Genomic DNA, 27,197 nt, shown 5'->3' on the forward strand with positions numbered 1-27,197 from the left:
GTTGTGTAGTCACAGCAAATCTAATGGATTTAAAAAAAAAATTGATATAACTATGGCTAAAAGGTAAATGTAAAAGTAAATAATATCTTTTTATGACCAAAAATTAGTTTGCTACTTGAAAACTTATATTTCTGCTTGGCTATTTTAATGCTTCTACTGTATTTCTAACTGATTTCAACCTGTGAAACAAGATTTTCCATTTCAGGAAGAAGTCAAAACAGATTGTTATGACAACTGCAGAGCATTGTCAGGATGTGTTTGTGGTGACAAATTCATTGTAATGGTACTTCCCTGTGAACAATTTGTGTTTTGACACGTTGGCATTCTTAAACATGAACTGAAAGACTCCTCATGCTGGGAGGTGCCTAAGATAGATCTAAAGAGTTGATATGGTTTGAATTGCAAATTGTGCTCTACTAAGTTCCATCAAGTGTTTTATAAAATAACACTATTACAATATTAAAAAGCTTTTAATCAGTTGTGGGTTTTCTAGAAATGTGACACACAATCCAAATGTGTGATATTGATTCGGGGTTTTTTATTAACACTTAGCCTTGATGTAGAATGAGGTGTTGCTATTTGTTAATATTTGCCTTTAACTTGCTCTGTTTGTCCATAACTGTTTGTTATCAGAAAGCCAAAGAGCCTATCGATTTGTGCAAGGCAAGGACTGGGGGTTTAAGAAATTTATCCGAAGAGACTTTTTGCTAGATGAAGCTAATGGTCTTCTACCAGATGACAAGCTTACGTTATTTTGTGAGGTAAGTTGATATTTGCGAGGTATTAAGTGGTAAACTTTTAAATAAAGTGGTTTATATTCTAAGAACTAGAGATTTATGTTGACTTAAACAGTAACATACTCTAGAAGTTGTCTACTGTAAACGTGTAAAATACACATTTACTTGCTTTGTCTGCATTGCATTTTGTTTTCTTTTTTGATGCATGTGTGCTGAAATGTGAAATGTCTGAACTGATCAATTGGAAACTGTTGGACTTCTCCATGAATCTGTCAGGAGTATGTTAGAATCAACTGTAGAATTATTTATGCATGTGCATATATGCTGTCTATAGAAGTGCTGTTTTACTGAGGTCACTTTTATTTAAAGCAGCTCTCTTTGGAATTAGAGGATTGTTTTTCTCTGGATAAGCAAAAGGAAATGTTTACGTACTGGTTCATGTTATAAAAAAACCCCAGCTAATTGCCAGAATCTTTGTTCCTGTAATATCCTAATTGATGCCTTTAACCAAGTAACAGGTCTTCCCAGTAAATTAAACACTTTATTTTTGTACTAATTGTTACATTTTGTTTTCTGGGCAAATGCAAGTATCCTGTAGAAGGTGTGCTTGATACTGAAAATTAGTATTGAGAGCTGTGGTATAAATTTCAATTCATGGAGTATTATGGTTCACTTCTATAATATCAGTTATGTTGGTAACCTAAATTATCATATTAAAATTCAGTAAAAAGCTTACTTAGTGTTAAAAATGGAAACTAGGGAAAGTAGCAGTGTAAGTAGAGTGTATGTTAAATATACACTGCCCAGTTATCTGGGCTGCCATAAAGTGATTAGTGACTTAGGAGGATGATAGATGCTCTAACTGCTAATAAGTTTGCTTTGATCTGTGTATTTACAGGAAATGTGTAAAATTGTCTTGGCAAGATTACAATTTAATTATATGTCATTATGCTGGGTAGGAAGAATAATTGAAATGTGGCCCTTGAGACTAGATATTGCAAATATAGTGCATCTTATTTTCATTTAGACAAGTTAAATTAGCTGCATGATAAATTTGTTATGAATACAATTATTTGGGTGATAAAAGCAGATAAAACAAGTGTTTTATGGTTTTATAAAGATACTTTTGAGTATTTTCTCATTTTAAGTTGTCCTCTTAATGAACACTTTGATGTAAATGAACAGCTCTTAAAAGTAGTGTTTGGTTTTGGAAATAGATCACTCTCTAATTTTAGAAATGAAGAAAAAAAAAAAAGAAGAAATACTGAATTTTCCACAGAGAAATACTGTTATTTAAATTTTGATGCTAATTGTTGCATGTAACTGTATTTCCCCACAAAATTCTTGATGTTTTAATGTGAGTGACTTTTGTGAAGTGTTTGACCTACTCTGATTATAAATGCTGAAGGAAGTAAAACATGCAGTTGTGCATAGTGAACATGTTAAAATAACTTCTGGCTTATTTCAGGATAAAGGAAAAAATGGCAATACAAATATTTTAAGAATTTATTTAGATGTGTGATTCTAGCTCTTCAGCTGCCATTAGAAATAACAGGTGTTGTTTGAAGGACCTCTTTCTATAGACAAGTCTGAAGGTTTTGTCCTTTTAAAACTTAAGTGCTAATTTCTGTGTTTGCCTTCCTACTTGTATCCTGGTTGGAAAACTGACTTACCACTTAAAACTATATTGCACGAGACTTGTCAGACACAGCAGGTGTTTAGTAAAGGCCGACTGTGTTGGTTGGCTCTTCCTCCTGTTGGATTGCAGGAAGATTATTTGGTCACCTTTGGCAGCAAAGATTTTCTGTGTTGCCAAAGGCTCCTAAGATCAGCTGGATATGTCCTTGGATTGGAACCTGAAGGGTTATTAAGTTTAAATACTTTGTGAAGTCTGGTGCTGCCACTGACAAGTGGCCTTGTGATTAAATACAACCTCAATTTTGGTTGGTTTTTTTTTTAAGTGAACTGATCTCTGTTTCACTCAATTCTCCCTTTCTGTATAATCTCAAAGTACTGAAGCCTTACAAGTGTTTTCATTTGCTAATGGAATAGTATATTCTCTGCAGGGATGTTTTTCCTCATGAGTGCTTTCACAGATCTCTTACCTGGCTTAGCATGAGAGTAGTCTAGGGAATCACTTATATCTTTACTATTAGATCACCACAGATTCAAAATCAAGAAAATTATATCAGTTAATACAATAATGTCTCACACACAGAACTTGTTCAAGCTGATGAATTTTCAGTCATTATGTGGGATTAACTTGGTTGGATTTCAGCTTGATTTAAATAAATTAAAAAAGGAAAATACGGTTGATTTTAAGCATATCATCTGGACAAGTGAGATATGAAACATCAGACCCCTGCAAACCTTTGTATTTAGAATATTTAAAAGTTCTTGCTATTTATAGACAATACATGCCGGGCCACTCAGGTGGAGGAGCCTTGAATTAAAATTTTGCTCGGGTTATATGTTAAAACCGTAGTAAATTGTTGTGTTGCACAACTTTCAATATATACTAGAAAGCATTCTAAAATGGAAACTTGGAAGGTCAGTGATCAGTTTAGGTGCACATGAAGAGTGTGTAGATGACCTTCTTAGGCACTGTCTGTAGCGACCAAGAGGATGCTGAGTGGACAACGGGGATCAGGAACTTTGATTCAAGGCTCTGGAGAAGCACAGCTCTCCTCTGGCAACAGAAGATGAGCTTGGCTAAGCTAAAACTTCCTTTATGTGTATGTTTATCTCCTGAAATCACTGTGTGTGTGAAAACTGTGAAATAGAGAACACAACAGCTCTATAAATTTTTTCAGTTTTATAAATGTACAGTCTTACCGTGACAGGGAAGATTTGCAGTGCTTTGGGTTTCTTTTTTTTTTTTCCCTTTAAAAGGTGGAAGAATGTAAAGGAATTTCTTATATTCACAAGGGGGAATGGGTTGATACAGGGAATTATGCAATGACTCAAATCCCCAAGCTGCTGTCATAATTGGATCATCCTCCTCCTCCTCTGGTCTGGAGTTTGGTTTGCAGTGCTCCAACTTTCTGTGAAGCTTAGCTGTGCTATTTTTGCTTTATGCCAGATTTATTCCAGATGCTGTGCCTCTGGAAATCAATCAAAGCCCTGATCCTGGCAGTATCAGCATTTTCTCTTAACATATAACCCTAATTTTCTGTATTTGGGAGATGGAGTGATCAAGGTCTTGTAGCATGACTCTTTACAAAGGTTTTATTCTCATGTGTGTGCTCTCAGACAAGAGAAGCAAAACCTGCTGAGCTCTTCTGTTTTCCCTCATTAAAAGGATTCAGCATATGAAGATCCCTGAAAAAAACAAGTAGGAGTGCTACTGACCTGTTTACTTCTTGTGTGAAAGACTTAAACATGGAGCATAATGGCAATATATTCACTTCAAATACACATATTTCACCATTTTCTTCAGTAGTTCTGTACAGAAATTACATCCTGTGAACATGCATTTCATTACTGAAGTTACCTACTACATCTGGTATTTTGAAAATAATGGCTTTTAATCTTGTTTGGAAAACAATCACTTGTGATTCCTGCCTCAGCTGGACACAGTAAAAGGAAATAAGGAAGGAGCTGTTACTTGCACTTAGTTTGCATTACCACATTGCAGGTTAAGTATGAACTTACTGTCATTAAAATAAAGGCTATCTGATTAAAAATTTCTGTGGGTTATTCTTATGAAAAGTTTCTGTGACCTTGTGATCCTGATGATATGTATAAAATTTTATATGTATTTTATTTAAGTGTAAAGTGTTGAACTGGTAATTTAACTCTGAAATAGTTAAACTGTTAATTTTTTTTTTTTTTGATCCCACTGATATCCCAAGAACCATATCTCTCCTCGACTTATTTACTTTGGCATGTCTTTCAGGTAGCATGTGCTATTGTGCTCTTTCTTTTTGTTTTGGTTGGATAAGTAAATAATATTAGAGTCTCTAAGTAAAGCCCTATTTGTTGTATTTTACTTAAAAGTAAACTGTAAAGCATTAGTTTATGGTTCTGGTCTAATGCCAGAAACATCACTGTTTTTTTTGCTTTTCTTTGGAATTACTGAAATTCTAGCCATAGGTACTGTAATTTAAATATTATTATTATTGGCATTCAGTTATGAAGGAGTTGTCTTGCTGTGATTTTCTGTTAGGTAAGCGTGGTCCAAGACTCAGTAAATATATCAGGACAGTCTAATACAAACACTTTGAAGGTACCTGAATGTCGACTAGCAGAAGATTTAGGGAATCTCTGGGAAACCACAAGATTTACAGATTGCAGTTTTTATGTAGGAGGACAAGAATTCAAAGCTCATAAATCTGTCCTTGCAGGTACTTTCTACTTTTGTCTCGCTATTATTTTGTAATTTAAATTGCTTAAAAGTTTAAAATTTGATTATATTTAATACTTAACTTTTCTCGATGCAGCACGATCTCCAGTTTTTAATGCAATGTTTGAACATGAAATGGAGGAAAGCAAAAAGGTAAGCTTTACTGAAAATATTACCTGTAACTTTGTGAAAAAGGGAAGACTTGCAGAAAACTCGAGGTATTGCAGATTGAGGAAGATGAGAACTGTGTGATGAGGGTGCATGAGGGGAGGAGGGACTGCTCCTGAATTCTCTCTTGGTGAGTTCTGAGGGAGTTTGTGTAGATAGAACAGAGAGGTGCTACAGGATTTGTTTTTTCAGGTACTTGTGTCTGCCCTAGATGATGTTTCTAAACATTAGCTACTGCTCTAATTGGCCTGGTAATCTCTGCCCCTTTCTGCTTTAGTTTTTGTCTTCACATAAGCTGATTGACTTGACTAAGGTTCTACTGTTGTGTATTAAAGCATTTTTTTATGGTAGCCAAGAAACAAGGGGTGAATTGTGATTCAAATTAAGCCCTGAGGCAGTGAAACACTGCTTTTCATTCACAGCTTCTGCAGGCACTTGACCTGTGTAAGTGTTTTGGATGGATAGTTAATCAGCAGAGAGCTGCTTCTGCTTTTATGTGCTTGTTACCTCCCACAGTGAGGAGTTGTTTGCATCTTTCATGAAAAAGAATATGACAAATAGGAATAGATGATCATCACCTGTTCTTGAAGGCTGCAGGATGCCACTGTGTGAGCAAATATACCAGAGGGATATGGTGCTGTAGTACAATTGAGTTTCACAGACATGGCACTTTGCTTCCCTGCACTTCTCCAGCTTGGAAACTTTCACAGGTAGAATTGGAATATTTGGAGCATTTTATTGAGGTTTTTGGGCTGAAAGAAACACAGCCATGTTACAGCTTCAGTAATGTGCCATGCCAGGCCTTTGTCTTCTTTTGTTAGCAATAAATGTCCAGCACAACCCAACTCCTAAGTAGTGTGATAGGGAACCAGAACACACCAGTGCCTCTTGTGTGCTGATGGCCTGTGATTTTTGTACTCCATTCAAAAGTCTGATGCTTCATTCTACATCTCTGACATAATTTCCTACTTCCTTAGTTGCTTCTAGGGAATGCTTCTGTAGAGTTGGGTCAAACATGCAATACCACTGTTGTATTAGGATGGTCTTCAGCTACATGATGCCTGTTCAATGTGCTGCTTTGTTTGCTTTTTTGGATTCTGAGAACAAAACGTAGGTTTGTGGACTTAGTTGAAGTCAAGCGAAAAATGCCTCAATTTGTTCCGTCTGCTGCTCTGACTTCTGATATTCCAAACACTTTGCTGTTGGATTGGAACCTTTGAAGCATTTTTAAATATTCCTGAAACTGTGTCTTGATTTTTTTGTACAACCTGTATGATAGATTCCAGAGTTATACATTTCTAGAAAGAAAGTTGCAATTACTTTTTATTGCTGAAGCTTTTCCAACTGATTTCCACCTGACTTTTTAAGAGCTTTTTCGATTGCTTTCTGCTTAACTTTGTTGAATGTTAACTTAATTTTGTAAGGATTTTGTATGATGGATGGCAAATGAAAACTTGTAGTGTGCATGCAGATGATGATGGATATTCACTTTAAATTTAAAAGACTTTTATTGATTCCTCTTCTTTCCCAGAATCGTGTAGAAATAAATGATGTAGACCCTGAAGTTTTTAAAGAAATGATGAGATTCATTTACACAGGAAAAGCACCAAACCTTGAAAAAATGGCTGACAATTTGTTGGCAGCTGCAGACAAAGTAAGTAGTTGACTCTGAAGTTCTCAAACCTCATGTTTGCTTGTGGAATATTCGTGTAAAAAAAAAAATCTTAGGTTCAGATTGATACATACTTTGATTTTTTAAATATGAGAACCAGATCTCATCAGAAGTGGAGAAAGATGGGAAAGAGTAGATTTTTATTTTTTTTTTTTTTTAGAAGTGGAAGGCTGATAAATCTTTCTTAAACAGAAGTGTTTCAGATATTTATTTACTATCAATTTTTTTTAGAATTTGAGGATTATTAATATGATTTGGAAAATTGGTCTTGAATAAAATGTATCCTAGATCTTTGTGTTCTTCAAGAAGATTTATACAAATTCATGAATTAACTGCTCCCTAAAGTATTGCTACTTTAGAACTTTCATCTTTTTGTCTTCCCTACAAACATAACAGTTCTAATCTTTTATCTCTTCCGTGTTAGGATCTTGTCTACTCTTTAAACCGTTGCTCAATAGAAAAATACTCTTTCTGCTGTGCTTTTTGAGATAAAGGGACTTATAGCAGCTCAGCAATTAAAGTTATTTTATGAATGATGGCCTTTATTTAGGGAATAATTGATAAATGTAGAGACTATTATAAGGTACAGTTGTACGTCTGCATTACCAGAAAATAAAAATGCAGCCTGTTCATAATGTGTCATCTTTCAAAAAAAGAAGCACAGTTTATTCATGCAAAATATAATATGAGAATGCATTTGTTTTATATCAAATTTCTGGTAGGCTGTGTCAAAGGTATGACAGAAATTAAGAAATTCAAGGATGTGAAGGGGCTTAACTTGAAATAGGCTAGTTTTAAATAGACAAACGTATTTTCCCTTGGACAGTTTGATGAAACTCTCCATTATGTAATATCTTGCCTTTTGCTTTGAGATAAGAACATGTCTAATTCTGATTTTGATAGAGCCCATGTGTGTTCCTTGCTCTTCCTCCCTTACCAAACTGAAGGGAGATGAAAACTTCTGAATTAATTATTTTTGTTGTTTTAATAAAAGTACTGTGGGTGAAGTGTTTGATCAGTTGGTCAAGCCTAGTGCATGTCTTATGTTAGAGAACTCTTCACTGTAGCATACTGTGTTTTGAAGTACATGTTTGGAGGAGGTTTGATGTTAATCTTGGGAGGCACCAAGTCGTTCAGGACTGGAACTGTCTTAAGAGCTGTGGAGATAAGGGCAGAAGGAATGAGTTTGGAGAATGATTAGTGTAGTTTTTCTCTTTCACCAGTATGCACTGGAAAGGCTGAAGGTGATGTGTGAGGAAGCACTCTGCAGTAACCTCTCCGTAGAAAACGTTGCTGACATTCTTATCCTCGCAGATTTGCACAGCGCTGAACAGTTAAAAGCACAAGCAATAGACTTTATTAACAGGCAAGTACTGTTTATGGGACTCTAAATACCTTTGTATTTATGCTTTGTGTACCTTTTCAATATTGGCACAATTCTCTCTTACAGGTGCAGTGTTCTTAGACAACTTGGGTGTAAAGATGGGAAAAACTGGAATAGCAAGTAAGTTTCCCTGCCCCACGATGTTCTGTACAAACACTGCTAAATAGACTGCAGATCTTAAGAACTGTTGCTTCATTTCCACACTACTGAGGCCTGTCACTGACTGTAAGTAAAGTAGGAATCAGCAGATGCTACCCCAGTTATGATTGTGACTTCCCCTTTAAATGATAGGGAGCGTTAACTGCCCTCCAGTGTGAGAACCTAACAATAGCTGGCTTTTATTCCCACTCCTAGGGACATAGTGCTGTGAGATGGTGGCAGCAGCCTTTATAAAGGAAACCATTCTCTTCACTAACCAGGTTTGTGCCTGGAGGAGTGATAACCCCAGTGTGGTTTCAAGACTTGCTTAGGTCAGTGTGAGCCCACAGTGTTGCCTGAGCCTGCAGTATTTCCAAAGACAGGAGGGCAGTTGCTCTTTTTTGCCTTTGGGGACATGTTTGTGCATCTTCCCACATGCCAGCACTGGTGCTCTGGAGGCCACACAACTAGTCAGGCAGGTCCCTCCGATCTGGCTGACTCTCAGTGCTCCTGCCTACACTGGAAATAGGTTGAGACTGTGTGGCTCAGACTGTGGGACTGCTTGCAGCAGCAGCTCAAGTGAGTCATGGGGTAGAAGACAGGAATAGCCAGTGGTGGGGTCAGACAGTAAAAGGGCAGTAGAGCATTTATTTCTTACTGTCAGGATCTCAGGAGAAGTTAAAGGCTGGGTTGTACCAGTTAGTTTAAATTAGAGTGTTTCTCCCTTGAATAAAAAAGGCTTCACAGGCCTAATGATTGAGCATGATGTGGAAAAGAAGGGGCTGGTAGAAAGTAAATAGTAAAATACCAGTAATAAGGATAAGTCAGAATTGTGACTATGTAAACTAGTTGATGTATTTATTCCTCAAGTGATTTGGAAGTTCCTGAGCTGACTTCAGTCTTGAGTAATTGCCAGCTAACATGCTGGCCATCTTTGCTTCAGCTAAAGCATCCACAGTAAATCAGAGAAATAATGTGAGAAGGCCTGGCTTAATTTACTGACTCTGGGCACCAGGAAGTCTGAACTTTGGTTTTGTTTCTCAAGGCACTTACCTTTACTGACTTGCAGCAGAAGATTAAAGACTTGCATTAGAAATCTGCCAAAGGTGTTTTAGAGATCATATGGTACAGAGGTCAACTGCTAACTTTATACTTGATTGTGTTCCTGAAACAGTATGAGGGTGCTCATGAAAGGCTTCTGAAAATGCAGAGCAACAGAAATTTGGGATTGATGCATAAGATGTTAGTTCCAAATTACAGATTTATCCTTTGTCAATGTGGTATTCATCCCAACCAGTACAATATTCTTCATGTGCAGAGTGAATTTTTTTGCTTTCATCTATAGTATTTCACCAAAAAGTAAATACATACATTGAGTAAATGCATAGTTTTTAATCTCCAGGATGTCAGTGTAATACTTGCTGAAATCTGTTGTTGTTTCTATGTTAGTTAAAAATCAACAGTGGCCATTGAAAGCCATTTTGAACGTAGTCCATCATCTGTACTGAAAAAAAGGGTGAATGTTCTCAAGTATGCTCCACTGGTACTGAGACTGCAGACTCCCAGGGAAGGGTTTTGTAGCCAGCCAGCTAATCTGTCTTCATGGCTCTTTATAGTAGATGAACTACATCATTTTTGCTGCAGTTTCAGCTGATTCATTTTGTCATCCTTCTCTCTCCCCAAATTGAGCATGCCCTTTTATGTAATGAGATTATCATGTCTCGCCTTGCTTTTTGTCTCTGCTCTGGAACTCATTTTCCTCTAGTTTTCCTCTTTATTTTAGTGTTTTTCCTGAGCAATTTCAAGGTGGTTATCCTAAAACAGTGCGCAGTAATGGATGTAGTTCTGTAGCTGAGGTCTTGCTGGTGCTGAATAGTCCTACATCTGATTATGATGATAAACCCATATTGCAATTCGCTGCATCTGTCCATCGGCATCCGTACTGGCTTTCATCGTCTGTCATTTTACAGTGGCTCTTCTGCACTAGCCCTGCCTTGCCTGCTCTTCTCCGCTGTGCATTTGGTTTGTAAAATTGTGTGACTGTTCTTAATGCTTCTGTTTTCAGCCAAGCAACAGACATAATGGAAACAGCAGGCTGGAAGTCCATGATCCACTCCCACCCTCACTTAGTAGCAGAGGCCTTTCGCGCACTGGCGTCTGCACAGTGTCCACAGTTTGGCATTCCACGCAAACGGCTAAAACAGTCATGAAATCTTCCATGAACTTTAGAGAAATTGGATTGACTCTACTCCTCCATGTCCAGAGGTGTTTTCACAAAGCATAACAAGAGTTTTTGTTATCCTTGTCCACAGAACAGAAGCTGAAAAAGCCTATTGTTTGCTTTTCAGATGGATAATTTATGGTTTAATCCTCAGCTTTAAATTAGACTGATTAATTCACTGAAAGGCCTTAAATTATCTTCAATGACTCTCTAGTCCATATAGTCTAATGTATCTTGATTTTTTTATTATTATTTTTAATGTGCCTTGTCTTTTTGACTAGGCTCTGCAGGATTGCACTAGCTCCATAATGCAGTAAAGTTGAAAACTGAAGATTAATTTTTGAAAGGGATCTTCCATTATTTTCAGAAGAAAAAAAAAAAAAGATTATAGTTTGGTCCTGTGCTAACTGGAAGGTTTTGACTGGCCTCTCATTAAAAGCACTTGAACCAGAGGCACATCATGTACCCTAGACAAGTGCTAAATATAGGGAGAGCCTGTTTACCTTCAGCGAATGCCTACAGGCTATTTATGGCAATATACTGCTTTGAACGTAATTTATTTTTCATTGTGGGGGCAAATATGCAATGGTTTGGCCCAAAAATGTATTTTCATTACAGTTTGTAATGCTTACTGTGTGTGTGTCAAAGCTGTCCAAGCGGTGAAAAGAAACACAGAATAAACCTCTTGCTTGTGTTTCTTTACGGTCCATCATTAGTTTACATTTAATGCAGAACTGAACGAGAGGTAAAGAGTTCAGTGTGAAAAGGAATAATGTTGTATATGGAAAAATTATATCCCACGTGTATGGTTAACATAGAAAAGTAAAGGATGCATAGAATGACCAAATGTAAATTGAGGAAATGGGCCAAATGGATTCTGAATATGCACTTTTAATGTGTAACTTTTATATGTTGTGTGGTACATATATATTTTGCTTTTGATGAATTAATGAGGTACAGGTAATTGTGGCTTAACTTTTTAGATACATTTTAAGATGCCCACAGCCACATGGGATTTAGTTTTGTTAGAAAAGAAAGGCATGTCTTTTTAAGACTCAATTGAAGGTGGCTATTGCAAGCTTTCATATTTAAGTAACAGAATATTTTCGCTTATTTGAAAAAGGCATGTGAATGGTAAAAACTTTGAAGGGATTTTTCCCATCTTGACTTATGTGCACAGCTTCCATTAACACCTGAGGAGGCTGTGTACACATCGAGGAGTATTTCCCTGAAATGTCAGATGGTATTTGCAAGCAGAGACTTGCTCAGTCTTGCATTTCAGTTATTGTACTAGCATTGTGGATGGTATTGAAATTCTGCATAATGTGAAAAGGATGAAACATTTGTAAACTGCTTGTCACGGGCCAGTTCTTTATTATATGAACCTTAGCTTTAATATCAACATCCTCAGTGTTTGATAGCTTTGTTTACAATTGGGAGGAAAAGTCTGCAGTAGTGCACACTCTAAATGTTCCCTGAGTTATTGCATTGAGTTTACTGTAATAGTCATAATATGCTGTATTTCTTTTTATTTGGGAAGACTTGGGTTTAGCAGTGGGGAATGAGAGGAGATCTCACTTAATTTATAAACTTATTTGCATAAGGGTTTGAGTTGACCTATTAAAAGAAGTTATGCAGGGAGGAAAGAGGAAGAATTTTGAATTGTTTACTGTCTTGAAATCTATCTCCATCCTCATTTCATTCAGATTCATCTGAATTGCTCTGAACAAAATTTTTGGAGGAAAGAATATATAGTTTTATACTTTGACTTCTTGTAAGGCACTAGCAAAGGTAAATAGGAAAAAATATCCAGTCCAATTTTGAAGACTAAAACCTCTGAACGTGCATTTTCTTCTTGACTTCTGACTAAATCTTTATGATGGATAAAGTGTAAAATCAGAAACCTAATTAGTACAGAAGTCATCAAGTTATATATTTGTAGAGATTTATCCTTTTACCAGTTTTTAGGTATTTATCTGAAATAAGGTCTCGTAGGCATTCTCCACAATAAGAGAGTAAAGGCAATTATTCCAAAACCATGATTTTTTTGCTGCACTGTGTAATGCGTTGGGACTACAGATCCTTCTGCTGATCACTGTAAAACTCGCAGCTCTCACGTGCAAAGTGACTTGAATAGTTAATGGTGTAATGATTGCCCAGGTCAGCCTGTTCTGAAGTAACAACATAGAGTAATCAGATGGAAAGCTTAAGGATTTCTGTGAATTTTTTATTTTAAGAAGCTTAATAGCACACTTGGTACCAAAAAATGTCAGACACTGTGCTGTGATATCATCTACATCGTAGAGTGTCCCCTTCTCCAGTCAGGCAGTGTAAACCAGATGTTACACTAACAGGAAAAAGCCCTATGATGATTGATCTGTTAAGATTTGATTTTATTTATTATGTATATTTTCAAGTTTTGTCAGCTCTTAAGAAAAAGGTAAAACAATTGCTGTATTCTTAAGTGAATGCACTAATTATTCAGCTCTTTTAATTACCTACATGCAGTGTTCTCACTGAAATGGGACAGCTGGTAATTACAACCTTCTTCTTCAGATTCAGTAGCTTCGTTTCATTCCCCACACCTCAAGAACTTGCCCTTCAAAGCCTCAGTTGTCAGTTCAAAGTGCAGCAGATCGAAAAAAAGCTATCTAAATCAACGGACAGATTTTTTTCAGGCTGAAACCTGAGTTTTGTGTTTTGTTCTTTTTTTTTTTTTTTCCTTAGTTTTCTATCCAGATTAGGACTATGACGTATGAAGGTGCCATGTTTTGGCTTGCCAACACTACCCTCTCAGATAGATGTGAACCACCGCTTCCATACTTTTCTGGGGAGAACCCTGCATGTGTCCTGTGTGTGCGTGCGCGTGTGTGTATGACTGTGCGGTGTTTTTTTTGTCAAGAATGACTTTCTAAAAATAAGGACTCAATTTGCTGTTAAAATGCTATTATGTATTATATATATATATATATATATTTTTTTTTTTTTCCATTTGAGCCTCTCCTAAGGAGATGCTTTGGGTGGAAGTTGCTTCAATAAATAATCCTTATTTCCTAGTCCATTTACTGCATGCAGAAGTATGAACACATTGTGCCTTTTTAGGAAACTGTTGCAGTGAAGGGAAGGTTTAACAGGATACAAGGTCTTTGTGAAAGGTATTTTTAAAGATGAAGGAGAATGCTGTTTGATACTCAATTGAGATGGAAAAGTTGCATGTCGATTCTTCTTCCTAAATTCAGTTTCACCGAGGTAGAAACTACACAAACAAGTGGAATAAGTATTACAGATACAAGTTGAGTAATGGTATCATTTTGTGAAATTGTGATAATATTTGCTGTTACAAGATAAGTGTATGTCAAAATGTGATAATCATGGACACAGAGTTACTCTAGTTCTGATGTTTTTCTAAACATTGAGTATTTAATATAAAATTCACCTTTGCACAGAAGATCAGTAGAAGACCTGTATGGAGATTATGTTCCTTTTAAATCCTCACAGCAGTTTTCTCCCTTGGGAGTATAAAATGATGTGCAGTATTTGAAACTGTGTTTCATGGAAGACAGTGAATTGAAAATGTGAGGTGTTGCTACCTGAAATGTTAAATTTTGTTGAATTTTACAGCTGGTTAAAATTCCTAAGCTTAATTGATTTTGGTTTTTTTTTTAATTGACAAGTGGAATGTTACCTGTCCTCTTTGTCTCGTGTTAATAGTGTATTTAGTGCAGAGCTTAGCTCCTTAGCTAGCAAGACACTTAGTCTCATAACTTGGCTTCTGCTTACAGTAAATGGACTATGTTTGTAAAGGGAATTCACTATTTCAAGTGTTTTGCAAGGAACTTCACTGTATTTGTAACCTGGTTTTTGAAGGCTTAAGATCAATGAGTCCTATTTTAGAAATTAAACCAGTGAAATGACTTAGACCTGTTTTGGGGTGGAAATGATTAAGAGAATTCAGATATGTAAACAGTTGTATCAAACCATCCAGCCTTTTTTTATCAGCTGATGTTAATGGTGAAATACTTTTTGTACCTTGTTGCTGAAAATATTTTTGCGTTTCAGCACATCAAGTTACAATAAAGTTGTTACTTATACAGAATGTGTCGGTCTGGCTTGTATTTGTTTGCCTTTTTTTTTCCCCCTGTATCTGTTCCCAGTGGCTACCTTTGCTTTGAGAAAGGTATTTTACCAGCACTGTGAGTCTAGTGAAAAATATACTGCTGTGCTTTTGGAAACCTCTTCTGGGGAGGATCATCTTGCAGCCTTACTTTGATCTCCACTAACTTAGTTATTTTTCCATTTTGACGCTTTCAAATATCTTAGAGCTCTGAACAGCTTAACTTGCCTACCTGAGAAGTGATTGCCTTTACACAGACTCTGTCAGGACTGATGCTTGGTGGGAAGAAGGGTTGGTGCTGTGGTAATGAAGATTTCTTTCTCCACCTGCCATCAAAAACTGTCATCTTTTGTCCTGTCAAAGAGTATAGGCTTATAATGACCACATCCAACAGGAATGCTGTTTGCATTTGTTACAGAAAAAGTGGTTTGTAAGAGTAATCTCTATGAGGAGTTCATGGGGTTTAATATGGTTGTAAATATTTTGCACTCATATGTAGGACTGTTGATATTGAGAGTTGCCTTCTGTGTATTTGACTTTGGATGCACTGAACTCCAGAAAACAATGGATGTCAAGGTAAGTTATTTCATTAAAAGTGTTTGTGTGTAGGTACATGTAAAATTCTCAAGGTTTAACAATGGCATAACTCACACCTTCACAGGCAACTCCAGTAACCTGCAAGGGAAACAGGACTGTTACCACTGTGAGTGGTGATATGAATTATTTGTGCAAGTCCAACTTTTTGAAATGAGCTTCATCTTTTAGGTAAAAAAATATTAAACTTCATTATTTCTTTTTTTAGAAGGCTGTATTTTTATCCTTAGTCTTTCTGAAGTAATTTTTCTTCCAAGGTGTTTATCTTGTCATCGTACAAAAGTTTTCTTTGTTATTCAGCAAAATGGATTCAATGAGCATTGATTAAAAAAAAGCACCTATTTTCTTTGTAAAATGAATTCTAATAGTGTTTTGTGAGGAAACTAGGCACTTAAAGCTTTTCTCCTTTGAGATGAATGCTTCTGTTGTGACTGTTTTACAGTGTCAGTCCAGTCCAGTGTATGTCCTCTTTCGTTAAAAAGGGAAAACTCAAATAACAAGTTGGTAATATATGCTGTTAGATTAAAAACCATCTCTTGCCATACAGAATTGCCCATCCTGCCATACACTGAAGGGACAGTTTGATGTCCTACAGAGTAGTGCCAGCTTAACCAGTCTCTGTTACTGCCATGAGAAGAGAAGTTATTTCAGAGTGCAGCCTGAGCAGTCACAGGTGAGAAATGTTGATTAAAGTGTCTTTGTGCCACTTCTCCAAACCTCACAGCATTAATGGTTTTCTATGTTTTAAGATAACTTCTGTTACTATTTAAGTCAGAGTATTACCTGTTCCATTACAACTTTAACTTGCCATGTTTATTAAGTAAATTAGATTAACAAACTGCTTCCATTATACACAAATAACTTTGCACTTAATGTTGTGATAGTGTGGTAACAGGAATTGCTGTTAATTGCCATTGAAAATTGGAGTAGTTTTGAACAGTTTGTCTTTCTACAAACTTCTTGGTAATTTTCCACTAGAGGAACATGGGTTTTATTGTCAATTTTGAAGATTCCTTCTTTGTACTCTCAGAGAAAGCTGGAAAAAATACAAGTACAGGAGTGGAATGAAGCATTTCTGATGTATGATGCAAAGAACTTGCTTTTTCCATTACAAACACTGCAAAAAATATCAACTGTGAGATATTCTCAGCTGTGAGAATTCCTGAGTGCTTTGGAATGGCATTCCAGAGGGTGTCAAATAAGTTATATTTTAAACAGTATGTAAAGTTGATGCTCAAGTGCAAAATTGGGTTTCTCATGAGTCAAGTATAAATAACAGAAATGAGCTTGTGACTCAAGACTCAGGAGGGAAAAATAACTTTGCAGACTTTGCTTGGCCTTGGCCTTCTTATAGAGAAACAACCAAGAGTGTTTTGAGTTCTCAGTTAAAGTATTTTGAAGGAGCCTTAGAGCTAGTGGTGATTATCATCCTGTCAAGCAGGGAGCAGAATGGACTTCTTTGAAAACGTTGCCTGACACCGACATTTTTGTCTTGCATTCTTTAGGCAGGGTTTGGAGCGTAACAATATTTTTGTGCAGGTACTGTATTTCAATCAAGGGTTTGTATATAATGAGTGGAAATCTCTGCTTTGCCAAACTTATGCATGTTTCATGCGTTGGCAGTGATAGTCATGTAGAAAATAAATTGCACCATGTCAGACTCCGAGCTGCTGATCAGGATGGAGGCGGCTGGTGCTGCATTTTAAGCAGTTACAGTTTTTGACTTCCCACGTTTCTCACTGCATAGTTGACTGAGCCATTTCAGTTACAAAAGGTAAATTTTGAAGCATATGCAAAAAAGATTCTAATAGTGTGACATCTTAAAGCATAGAAGCTTTAACTGCAGGCTGACCTATTTTAACAGGAATTGCCACGTAAACTATTTTAAATATTCCATTTTCAAGTTGGTGACTTTCTGTAAGCTTTGAAATTAATTTCATGTATTATGTACACAATTCTCTAACCCAGCTGTGTTTATCGAGTCTTGAAATTTTAAAACAAACCACCTCCTCGCTACTGAAGTGTTCAACTGAAATGTTTACCTTCTGTGGTCAGCAAAGACTGAATCTTGCTCAGGTAGTTGTGCCATCCCCAGATGAAGAGCTGTGGTGTTGTGTTCTCTGTGAAGCCCACACCATATGTTTTTGAATGGAGAAAAAAAAAGTCTGTTAGATTGTGCATCTTCTCCCTGTCACATCTCGCAGATGGGCTGTTCCTGTCAGACACACACATGAGGGAGTTCTTACGCTACCAAGCCTTCATTTCTCCCTTACAGCAGGACTGGGGTTTACTACGCTGGATCAAAAGAGTCTGTACCAACACAACTTCCCTGGGGAGGGTTATTGCAGGGCAGTCAAGAGAGGAACATGAAATATTTTTTTTTTGTGTATTTATTGGCTTTTTTGGTCAAGGTGATTTGGAGACACAGGTATGGAGAAGTGTGGGTGTCTTTTTGGATTCTTGAAATGCCTTGTTGTTTATCTGCTGTGGTGTTTTTTTGGAATGTGTGCTGGCACCACTCAAATAATATAAATAAATACAAAATACCTAGCAATTAAATGTCATCAAGTTCAATTGTCCTGATTTAAAGAAATGGAGATGTGAATTTCCTTGTGACAGTGCCTTTTAACAAAAATGTATGGTGACAGATGTAGCTAATCTCAGAACAAACTGTAAAAGGGGTTAAATTGTGTACTAAATTAGGAAAATGTGCAGTATTTTACCAGTAATGCTAGAATAGCATGCATCTACTTTTGACAAGCTGACAGACCAGAGAATTGAAACTTAATGAATCTTAATGCTTTCTGTCATGTACTTCAATTTTCTCAAATTATTTCTCCAATTAGTTCTAGTCTTTGTGAAAGAATGATTAATGATAATTAATACATTCTTTTAATTTGCATATTCAATCTCCAGTGTTACTAAAAAATACAGATTTGTGTATGTGGGTGAGGCACGTTTGTCTGTTATTTCTTTGGGGTGTTGGGGTTTTCCAGATTTTCGGTTTTTTACTTCCAATTGAACAGGGAGAATATGATGGATGCATTAGGGACTTTAATATACTCTTTCCACATAAATAATTTGGGCATAACCGAGGTCTCCAATCTTCCCTGTAAAGATGGATAGGTAGGGAATGTAGGGATGCAAAGTTATTGTCAGGAGCTTAACTCATCCTTGAGTCTGCATCTGAAAACATCTACATCTGCAATAGAGGGCATCTGTTCTTCAGCAGTTGGTTTTGGTTTGTTTATTTTATTTTATTTTTAGAGTTTCTGTATGCCTCCTTTATGTTGTCATTCAGTTTTGTTCTACTCCTGACATGCACACATGTATGGATTTATCCGTGATCTGAATTTTGTGTTTGAAATCAGTAGAGCAGCATGAAGTTTTGAAAGCCGTTGGTTTTTTGTCTGCATAGGAACTCAAGCTTTCCATGCTGCTCTGCAGGTATCTAATGGTTGACTCTTAGAAAAAAACAAACAAACAAAAAAACCCCAGCAATTTTGGCTTCTGCTTAATTAGTCTTTTGCCTTATGATACAAATGCTCCTCCAGAGGAAAGAACTGAGATCAAACGAAAGTATTTTTTCAGTAGCAGAAAAAGGGCACAGTAGGGTAAAACTTTGTTTCATTGGCAGGACATAAAGATTCAACTTGAAGAAATGGAACTTCATATTTGACAGGACAATTAGCTGAAACAGATTTTGTGTGAGGGAGATGCTGTAAAGCTACTAATGCAGAAAAATGCCTTTGGGGCTGTTCTGGGGCAGCTGTGACTCTGCAGCTCTCCTGCCCACAGGACATGTATTTCAGATGCTTGTTAGGATAACTCATGGTTGGAAGTCTGCAAGAGTGGCAGGCTCTGTATGTCTGAAATAACATTTCTTCAGGTAGCTCTACAAAGGCTTCTTTAGACACACTTTATCAAAGACATGGAGTGCTTGCAGTTTCAACTACTTTTTTAATCAATAAATACTTCATTCTAGTTTTCTTGCCACTCATTTAGTTAAATATGAGTGTTTGCTGGGGCAGCATGCCCTGGTTATATCCACCTCTGAATATTCTGTACAAATTTTAATCAAACTACTTAAGCAGAATATAGAAACTGCCTTTCTGGAAGAATTATCCTCCCAAAAAATAGTATGGGTGTCCAAGAGGTGCTGAGATGGTAACAAAGGTGCACACTTAGGAGGCTGCAGTTTTCCAATAAGGTGATATTCTGGGCAGTTAAAAACGTAGAGGTAAAAAGTGTAGGTATTTTGTGACTCAATGTTAAGAAAAGGGATGTTAAAGGACGATTTTGGAGTATCCTCAACAGCTGACTATTAAAAAATCCCCATGTAGTATAAGTCCAAGAGCATCTAGAATTTGGGCACATTTTGTGTAAATAAATAATCACATCTACACTCTTGGTGGTAGTCATACTATGAACAATCGCTGTATTTACTTTGAGTCAGTGCTGTCAGCAAGTCCATAATCTTCCCTCGTTACTTGTTTGCTGAGAGCAAACTAAACATTTGTTCCTGATTCCCTGGATAAAAACATGTAGAGGAAGGTGGTATTGCACTCAGACCATCCTTAACAATAATCCTCGTTAGTGTTTTAGCATGAATTACAAAGATGGAAAGAAGCTTCTCCTGGCATAAATGGGGGTTTTTTGTGCTTTAAAGATGAACACAAAGCCCAGGGCTGGCTCAGCAAAGTTCAGTGCCACAAGGACAGCATCTTTAATAAAAACAAACTTTATTTACCTGTATGTAGAGATTCTTATCACAGAACCATCAATGCTGCTGGCGTAGTTTTGTGATCTTTACTTCCTTCTTATAAGGCTAAACTTTGTCAGAACTGGCTTCTATGCCTGCAGATACACAGGGTTTAAGCATCTGTAAAGGAAATGCCAGTTCCCCCAGAGGAACTGCCTGGGAGGAAGGCAAAGGGTGTGGCTGGCTGGGTGGAGCTGAGGCACCACTGCTCACCTGCTAAACAGCTGATATCCCTGTATGGGGTGGTCAAAAGCTGTTGCTTCAGCAAGTTTGGCTTAAATAGTGAAGTTGGGGGTGAAATGAAGGAGGGCAGTTGTGTTACCTACAGCAGTGCTCTCCAGCAGGGAAGGAGGAATGAGCAGTGGAGCAGCCAAAAGAGGAACAGGGCAATTGCAGTTTGATAGTTGTGATTTTTTTTTTCCTTTTTTGTCTTTGTCAAATATTCAAAACAGAGGATTCATCAAATAACTGATAAGCAGAGGGTCATGAGCACTTTTATTTCCAGTGAGTTTGAGCTGAAAGGACTCAGTGCCCCTTTCATGTGGCAGGCGAAGTATTCTTCTTTCCCATTTGCACCTTGCAGAATTTTTCTCCCCCTCTCCCAGGTAACAGCTGCTGGAAGTAGGTGAAGAGAAATGACAGTAAGAAATAGATTCTGGCTCTGCAGTGCGTGCCATGCTCAGGAGCCTGTTCCTGAGTAGGTGTATGGCAGAGCTACTGGAACTACCCTTGGGAAGTTATGCAGGAAGAATTCAGAGAAAACATGATCTTTCTTTGCTCCTTGCCCAGAACTGTGTGTTGACATGATGTTTATCCTTCTGCATCCCAGTAAAGGGATTTGAACAAGAACACATGGAAGAGCCTGCATTTCAAAAATGGTATTTACCAAGCCAGCTGAGAAACACTTTTCAATATTAAAGAGCAATCACTTGTTGTTCTTTAAATATCATAGGCTGGCTTGGGTTGGAAGGCACTTCAAAGGTCATCTCATTGCACCCCCCTGGCCATGGACAGGAACATCTTCCACTAGACCAGATTACTCCAAGCCCTGTCCAACCTGGCCTTGAACACTTCTAGGGATGGGGCAGCCACAACTCTCAGCAGCCTGTGCCAGGAATTCACCAACCTCACAGTAAAGAATTTCTTCCTAAATATATTGCTAATTACCATACTAGGCATGAATATTATTGTCCTTTTAGTTTTCAAAATTAACGAAGTTGTAGAACCTGTTCATTAGATTCACCTTCACTTGAAAATAATTTTTAAAGAACCATTTTTCCTTAAAAATTTCAAGTAGTACGTTTGAAAATCGAGAGGTGAAGAAAATTCCAAAATTCAATCAGACTGAGAAGACTTTGTTTAATAAAAATGTGAGTATGTGCCAAGAGAAGGAAAGCAGCTCTTAAAGCAGCTCCTAAAACTTCCCACTTACAGCTGTTAATACCTGTACATAATGTGTAACTCTCACTAAAGCGTTGTTGAACAGTTCATTCAAATGCCTCAAGTGTAGGAAAGTAATGATTTGAGCAATCTCAAAGTTTGGGATGGGGCCAACTTTTGGGGTGCCTAAAACTGGTGAAAATTCCAATAAATGACAATTCTGAATGTGTCACCACAGTTTTTAAAGTACTGTTGTGTATTTACTATGAAGGTAGTCCTTTGTCTTTGGAAAATGCTGGATTTGGTGTTAACTGCTTTCTGCTTCTGGAAACTACTCCGTATTGACTCAAGGTGGCTCAGAAAATCCCCACTTGCAGCACACTCGGGATCCAATGGAGCCCTTTAATATGTGGGAAATTTTGGATTACTGAATTGTTCCTGGGTACACAAACTAAGACGATTCAGGGAGGAAAAGGCAAAGGCTGTTGTGATGATGGTACAGTTTGTTTTCTGAAAATTTTAGTTTGGTAGAATACTTCCCTTATTACAAAAATACATCAGGAAAATACACTTGCATATTTTGAGCTTTAATATCCTTTTGTATCCTTTTGCAGTAGATTAAAATGTCAGTCATATTCTCCATATTTCATAGTGTCCTAGAAGCCCCGGGGAAGGTGCACATGTCTTATGTTACTTATGTCCCACCAATAAAACAGTCCTCTAGAAGGAAATCTGTGCAGGCTGTACAGCAAGATGTCAAATTAATTGTACTGAAATAATGAGTTAGCACCAAATGCTAATTAAATATTGATGGAAGTCATACTCTCAATTATCTTCATTATGGTGCAATGTTCTATGTAGACATGAAGTGCTGGGAACGTGGGTGTGTATTATTATTAGTCTTGTCGTATAAAAATATTAGTTATTTCTCTTCTCAAAAATTCACTGTAAATGCACTGGAGGTCCAAGTATAGTATCTTTTTGATGGAGTAGGTCTTTATTTAATAAAGTTCTTTGTGTTCACCCCTTTTTCTTTTGAAGGAGTTGGAAGGGCCAGCCTTGAGCTCAGAGAGGACAGAGCTGTAGGGCAGCATAGCAGAGAGAGGAGTCCAAGGGGTGAGCCTGACAGCGGGAGATTGAGCTGAAGCAGAGGGGTCTGGTAAGGGAGATGTAATCCAGGATGTTTTGCTTTCAGGAGAATGGGATGGGCAAGAGCTGCTCCCTTCCTCACATGCATTAGCACTGAGAAAAAGGCTTTTAAACCGGTGAAGTTAGAGGACTTTTTTTGGCAAGGACTTTGTTACTCAAAAACAAAAGTCCAGGACTATTTAGACTGGAGACTAATTAGATGACAAGTCCCAGGAACAAATACAAATACAGTTTTATATGCAGTTGCCTTTGGGGAGGATGGACAAACTTACCACAAAATTCAGAAGTCAAACAGGTACTATTCTGTGCAGTCTTGTTCCTCTCAAGGCCCTTTTAGACTCTGCTAGAAAAACAAAAGAATTAATTCCAAGACTTCCAAAGTATTCCTGGAAAATGCTGTCCTAGAACGTGGTTTTTTTTTTAATAGGAATGTCTTTTTCATCAGTAAATAAAAAGCATAAACTGAGGTGAAAATTAATCCTTTCTGCAGACTTTGTGGAAGGGAAAAGCTTGTACAGGACTGCTTGGATGGGCCTTCCTTCCCAAGCTGGACTGGAGAAGAGGCCTGCCTGCCACCTCTGTATGAGGCAGTGGTAACTTCATGCTAGTTTGGAGGGAAAAAATTTTTTGGTACTTTTCTTTTGCTTCTTGCCCTTAATTGGCAACCTTTGCAGCATTAAGTATGCTCCCAGCAGTGGCTGTGTAATGTTCCAGTGTGTGCTGTGCCTCCATGTAGTGCATGGGCAAAAAATCCTCCCAGTCCCAAGAGCAGTGAATGCTCTTTGTCACTTCTAACAGCACTGAAAGGTTAAGAGTGGAGGCAGGTGTGTGACCATAATTGGGGAGGAGGGTGCAGAGCTTTTTATTGTAGAGGGTGCAGCCTTAGTGCCATTGTCTAAGTGTAAATTGTTCCTAAAAGATACCTCTGCTATTATCCACCCTGGAATATATGTGAATCCAGTGAGAGGCATTTTCAGATTACCAGTGGTGAAGCGTGTCAGAGCAAAAGGAGCACTTGAGCTGAAGAACAGATAATACCCAGTAGAGCAGAACTGCGGCACCAGCTGCTGAGAGGGTAATTCAGTGCTCATAATGATTTCAACTTCTCTCTAAAACTATCACTTCGCAAGTATCCCTCATCTAAAGTACAGAGTTTCCCCAGACCATCAGAATAGAATCTCTCCACACCCTGAGCATGTGAAATTAATGACTGAATATTATGCTGAGAGCCATTTAATTAAAAACACTTTCATTAATAATGCAGTTGGAGAGTGTATGTGTGTTATGTAATTAAAGATAGTACATCAGTAAATGATACTATGCAAAACCAATTCAAAAAATTCAAATGAGCTGGTGTAACATAAGGAACTTAATTCAAGTGGGAATAAAGTCCGTGTGAAATAAGCTCAGAGTTTTTTCCTGGAAGCTGCAATTAATCTGCTTCTGGCAACACAATTCAGTACTCGTATTTTAAATAAGGGGCTGTGCTTATTTTAAAAGATAACTGGGATAGTGAATCAAAATAGATTTCCCTCTCCACTTTTAGCCAAATATAAGTATCCCTTAATGTCTGGACCCACTGATGAGCTTGGCTGACCTCGTGGGTCTGGGCTGCCTTGCACACCATTCATCTGTGGTGCTGTTTTTGCTTTTGAGCAGTCAGGTTGTGCTTGGCTGTGACCAAACACTGTGGGCCTGGTATTTATCATATAATTGCTTTAAAACCAGGAGAAAAAGATGGAAAAGAGAGGTTTTTCCTCTGGGACAGAGCAATCTCCCTGTCTGGCATCGCCTCCAAGAAGCTGGTGTGAGCAGGCATCTTGTTTTCCCAGAGTACTTTGGCTAATCCAAATCTTCAGTGATTGAAGTCAGAAACATCACAGTTAAATATATCTGACATGAGAAGTGGATTGGAATTAAGTAGCTCTAAGTGCTATCTAATAAATAGGCTTGCTTATCATCTGCAATAAGGCAACTCAAAATATTTTTTAATCCTTCGGTTTACCTGCTCAGAAATCTGTGTTAAGTATTCTGTACTCCCAGGACAGCAGTGCACGTCTGCTCAGCATCACCTGCTTCAGATGCACTTTTCCACCACCACCTCTTCTTTTAAGGATTAAGTACTGTTGGTTTAGAATAGACTGATGTCTCCTCTCAGAGCAGTTCTCCTGCTAAGCCAGAAAACACGTGCTCATGTTCAAGTTAAATCAGCTTGGCATGTTTTGGAAACCTGAACTGGTTTTTTTTTTTTGAAGAGATACCTTTGTCATGCTCTAGAAGAGCTCAGGGTGAGCTGCATTTCATCAGGGCCTTTTGGAATGGGGATGGAAGGTGGTGTAATTGCTGTTCACCCATCTAAAAACCTCATCATTGGGATGATTTTCTTATGACTACTTAGTTGTTTATTACTTCAGTCATAGAATCACAGGATGGTTTGGGCCAGAAGGGATCTTAAAGATATCTCATTCCAACCCCTGCCATGGGCAGAGACACCTTCCACTGAAACAGGTTGCTCCAAGCCTTGTCCAACCTGGCCTTGAACACTTCCAGGGATGGGGCAGCCACAGCTTCTCTGGGCAACCTGTGCCAGGGCCTTACCACAGGGAGTATCACAGGGATGAAAGCAGGGATCACAGCAATGCAAAAAACATACTGTGATGTTGCAGTTCAGAACTGAGAGTTTGTTTGAGCTTGCCTGGGACTGTCTGAGCTGTGGGCTCTGAAAAATTGTTGACATGTGCCAGGGACACCCATGGAGTGTGAGCACCTGAACTGTGCCCTGTGCTGGGCTCTGTCCTTCCCTCTCTCCTCGAGGTGGCTGGGTGCTTAGTGAGCACAGCAGACCTCTTTGCCTGCTTTTGGGAGCTGGCAGCATTGCTGCTGTCTGTAGGATCTCCAGAACAAAAGATCCCAAGTCTTGTGTCCTGGGAAGTAACAGCAACTGTAACAGACGATACAAACCTGAGAAAATACTAGAAGTTCAAAGCAAACACCCTGATAGCTTTAGGTGGAGGGGGTTTTTTTGGCCATTTTTAACTTCAGGGCTAATTCAAACAACCTACAAGTCTCATCCTTCTCTTTCTTGCCAGTTTGGAACCAATTATCATGTATCATCTTTCAGGAAGATCACCAGCTTGTATGGAGCTGTTAAGATAAGGTAGCCAAAGCTTAATTGACTGCTAGTGATGAAAGAGCCACGTACTGTCTGAGAATGAGGCAGTAGAATAAAGAAATGGGATTTGCATCCGAGGGGGCTGCAATGCAGAGCTGCCAAGGGCAGATGAGTAGCATGATGACTGAATGTGAGGTGCTGATCTGGGATCAGGCTGGTAATAAAGCTGTCTTGTTTTCCAAGGACAGTGAGAGAGGCAAGGTGAGCAGTGGGATGTCTGGGAAGGTGTTCCAGGGGCAGCTGTTGCACAGTTGCTCCTCCATCGTGGTTGTGCTCCACTGCTGCCCTCAGGCTGTGTCCTTGTGCCTTGTGCCCTGCTCCAATGGCCCAGTTCTGGGTGAGAGCCGTGAGTCCTGCCTGCTGAAAAGCTAAAAGAGACCACAGTCTCCCTGTGTGCTTCCCACATCGCTCCTTTCCTGGTATCCAGCTAGGAAAGGTGGCTGAGCCTTTTGACTCGCACGGAGGAATGCTTGTCACCTCTGAACTCTCAGAATTAGTCAGCTTCCTGTGTCTGGGTCAGGAATCATGGGTGTGGATTTTCCATAAAATGAGGAAAATACATTAAAATGTCCCTGAAGCAGTGGAATTCTTTTTCCTCTGTTTTGACTTGAGGACAAAACCAGAGAGCAGTGTAAGAGACTGTTTGACGTGGTTGGCTGTTCCATTACTGTTGAATAGGAAGATGCTGATGTTTCCTTTGGAGTCTGTTTTAGAGTCCTACCACTGTTTATGCAGGTAGAATTTTTTCTTCCTGGAGTAAACTGTTTTCCTATGACCGTGATGGCTTTTTAATTGGGCTGCAGCTGGTGCTGGATTTGTGCTGAGTTGGAGACCGAATTACATCTTTAGAAAAAGCATTTTTTGTGGTTTTTTTTTTTTTTTGTTGTTGTTGTTGTTTTTTTCCCCCCTTCAAAATTCAATCTGGATGGCTGGAGTTCTTGCTTGAGAGTACCAACAGCTGGAGGCCTTCAGTTCCCGTCACTCCTGACTGCAGATCTGAACAGGTTTTGCAGCCCTGAGCTCAACAACCCACCAAGGGAAGTGTGGTTTGACACGAAGTGGGATGTTTCATGACAATTCAACTCCTTCTCTGTAAACCCAATTTATTTGCTAGTTCTGAGAGAAGGATGCTGCTTCTGACGGGTGCTTGCAAGAGGTGTTCATGAGGGAGAGATGGGAATGGCAAAGTCTAGTTTTTCAAATGAGACACCCTACAGCTAAAAATCTACTTGATTGATGTGTGTTTCATTGAACTACTTAGTGTATTGCAGCTTGTTATTGTCTTTTCCACTGTGCATATTTGAATAGAGAGAGTGCTAATGACAAATCATTATTATACTATAAATAAAACATTATCCAGA

At 38.2% G+C, this 27,197-nt stretch overlaps 1 protein-coding gene across 4 annotated transcripts in view; it reads left to right on the forward strand.

Moving 5' to 3' along the window:
- Window positions 1-27,197, forward strand: part of SPOPL (speckle type BTB/POZ protein like) — a 73,592-nt gene that overhangs the window by 19,882 nt on the left and 26,513 nt on the right. For 2 of the 4 annotated variants that reach the window (XM_064661616.1, XM_064661617.1), the window contains exons 5-10: window positions 634-761; window positions 4,906-5,083; window positions 5,180-5,235; window positions 6,782-6,904; window positions 8,146-8,288; window positions 8,373-8,426. In XM_064661616.1, coding sequence (XP_064517686.1) covers window positions 634-761; window positions 4,906-5,083; window positions 5,180-5,235; window positions 6,782-6,904; window positions 8,146-8,288; window positions 8,373-8,426 — 682 coding nt within the window. Of the gene's footprint in view, window positions 1-633; window positions 762-4,905; window positions 5,084-5,179; window positions 5,236-6,781; window positions 6,905-8,145; window positions 8,289-8,372; window positions 8,532-10,509; window positions 14,762-27,197 lie in introns of those variants that run through there. The other 2 variants (XR_010432032.1, XM_064661615.1) reach the window with 2 other exon arrangements.

Source organism: Pseudopipra pipra, chromosome 7 (assembly GCF_036250125.1).
Source record: "Pseudopipra pipra isolate bDixPip1 chromosome 7, bDixPip1.hap1, whole genome shotgun sequence".
NCBI lineage: Eukaryota > Metazoa > Chordata > Aves > Passeriformes > Pipridae > Pseudopipra > Pseudopipra pipra.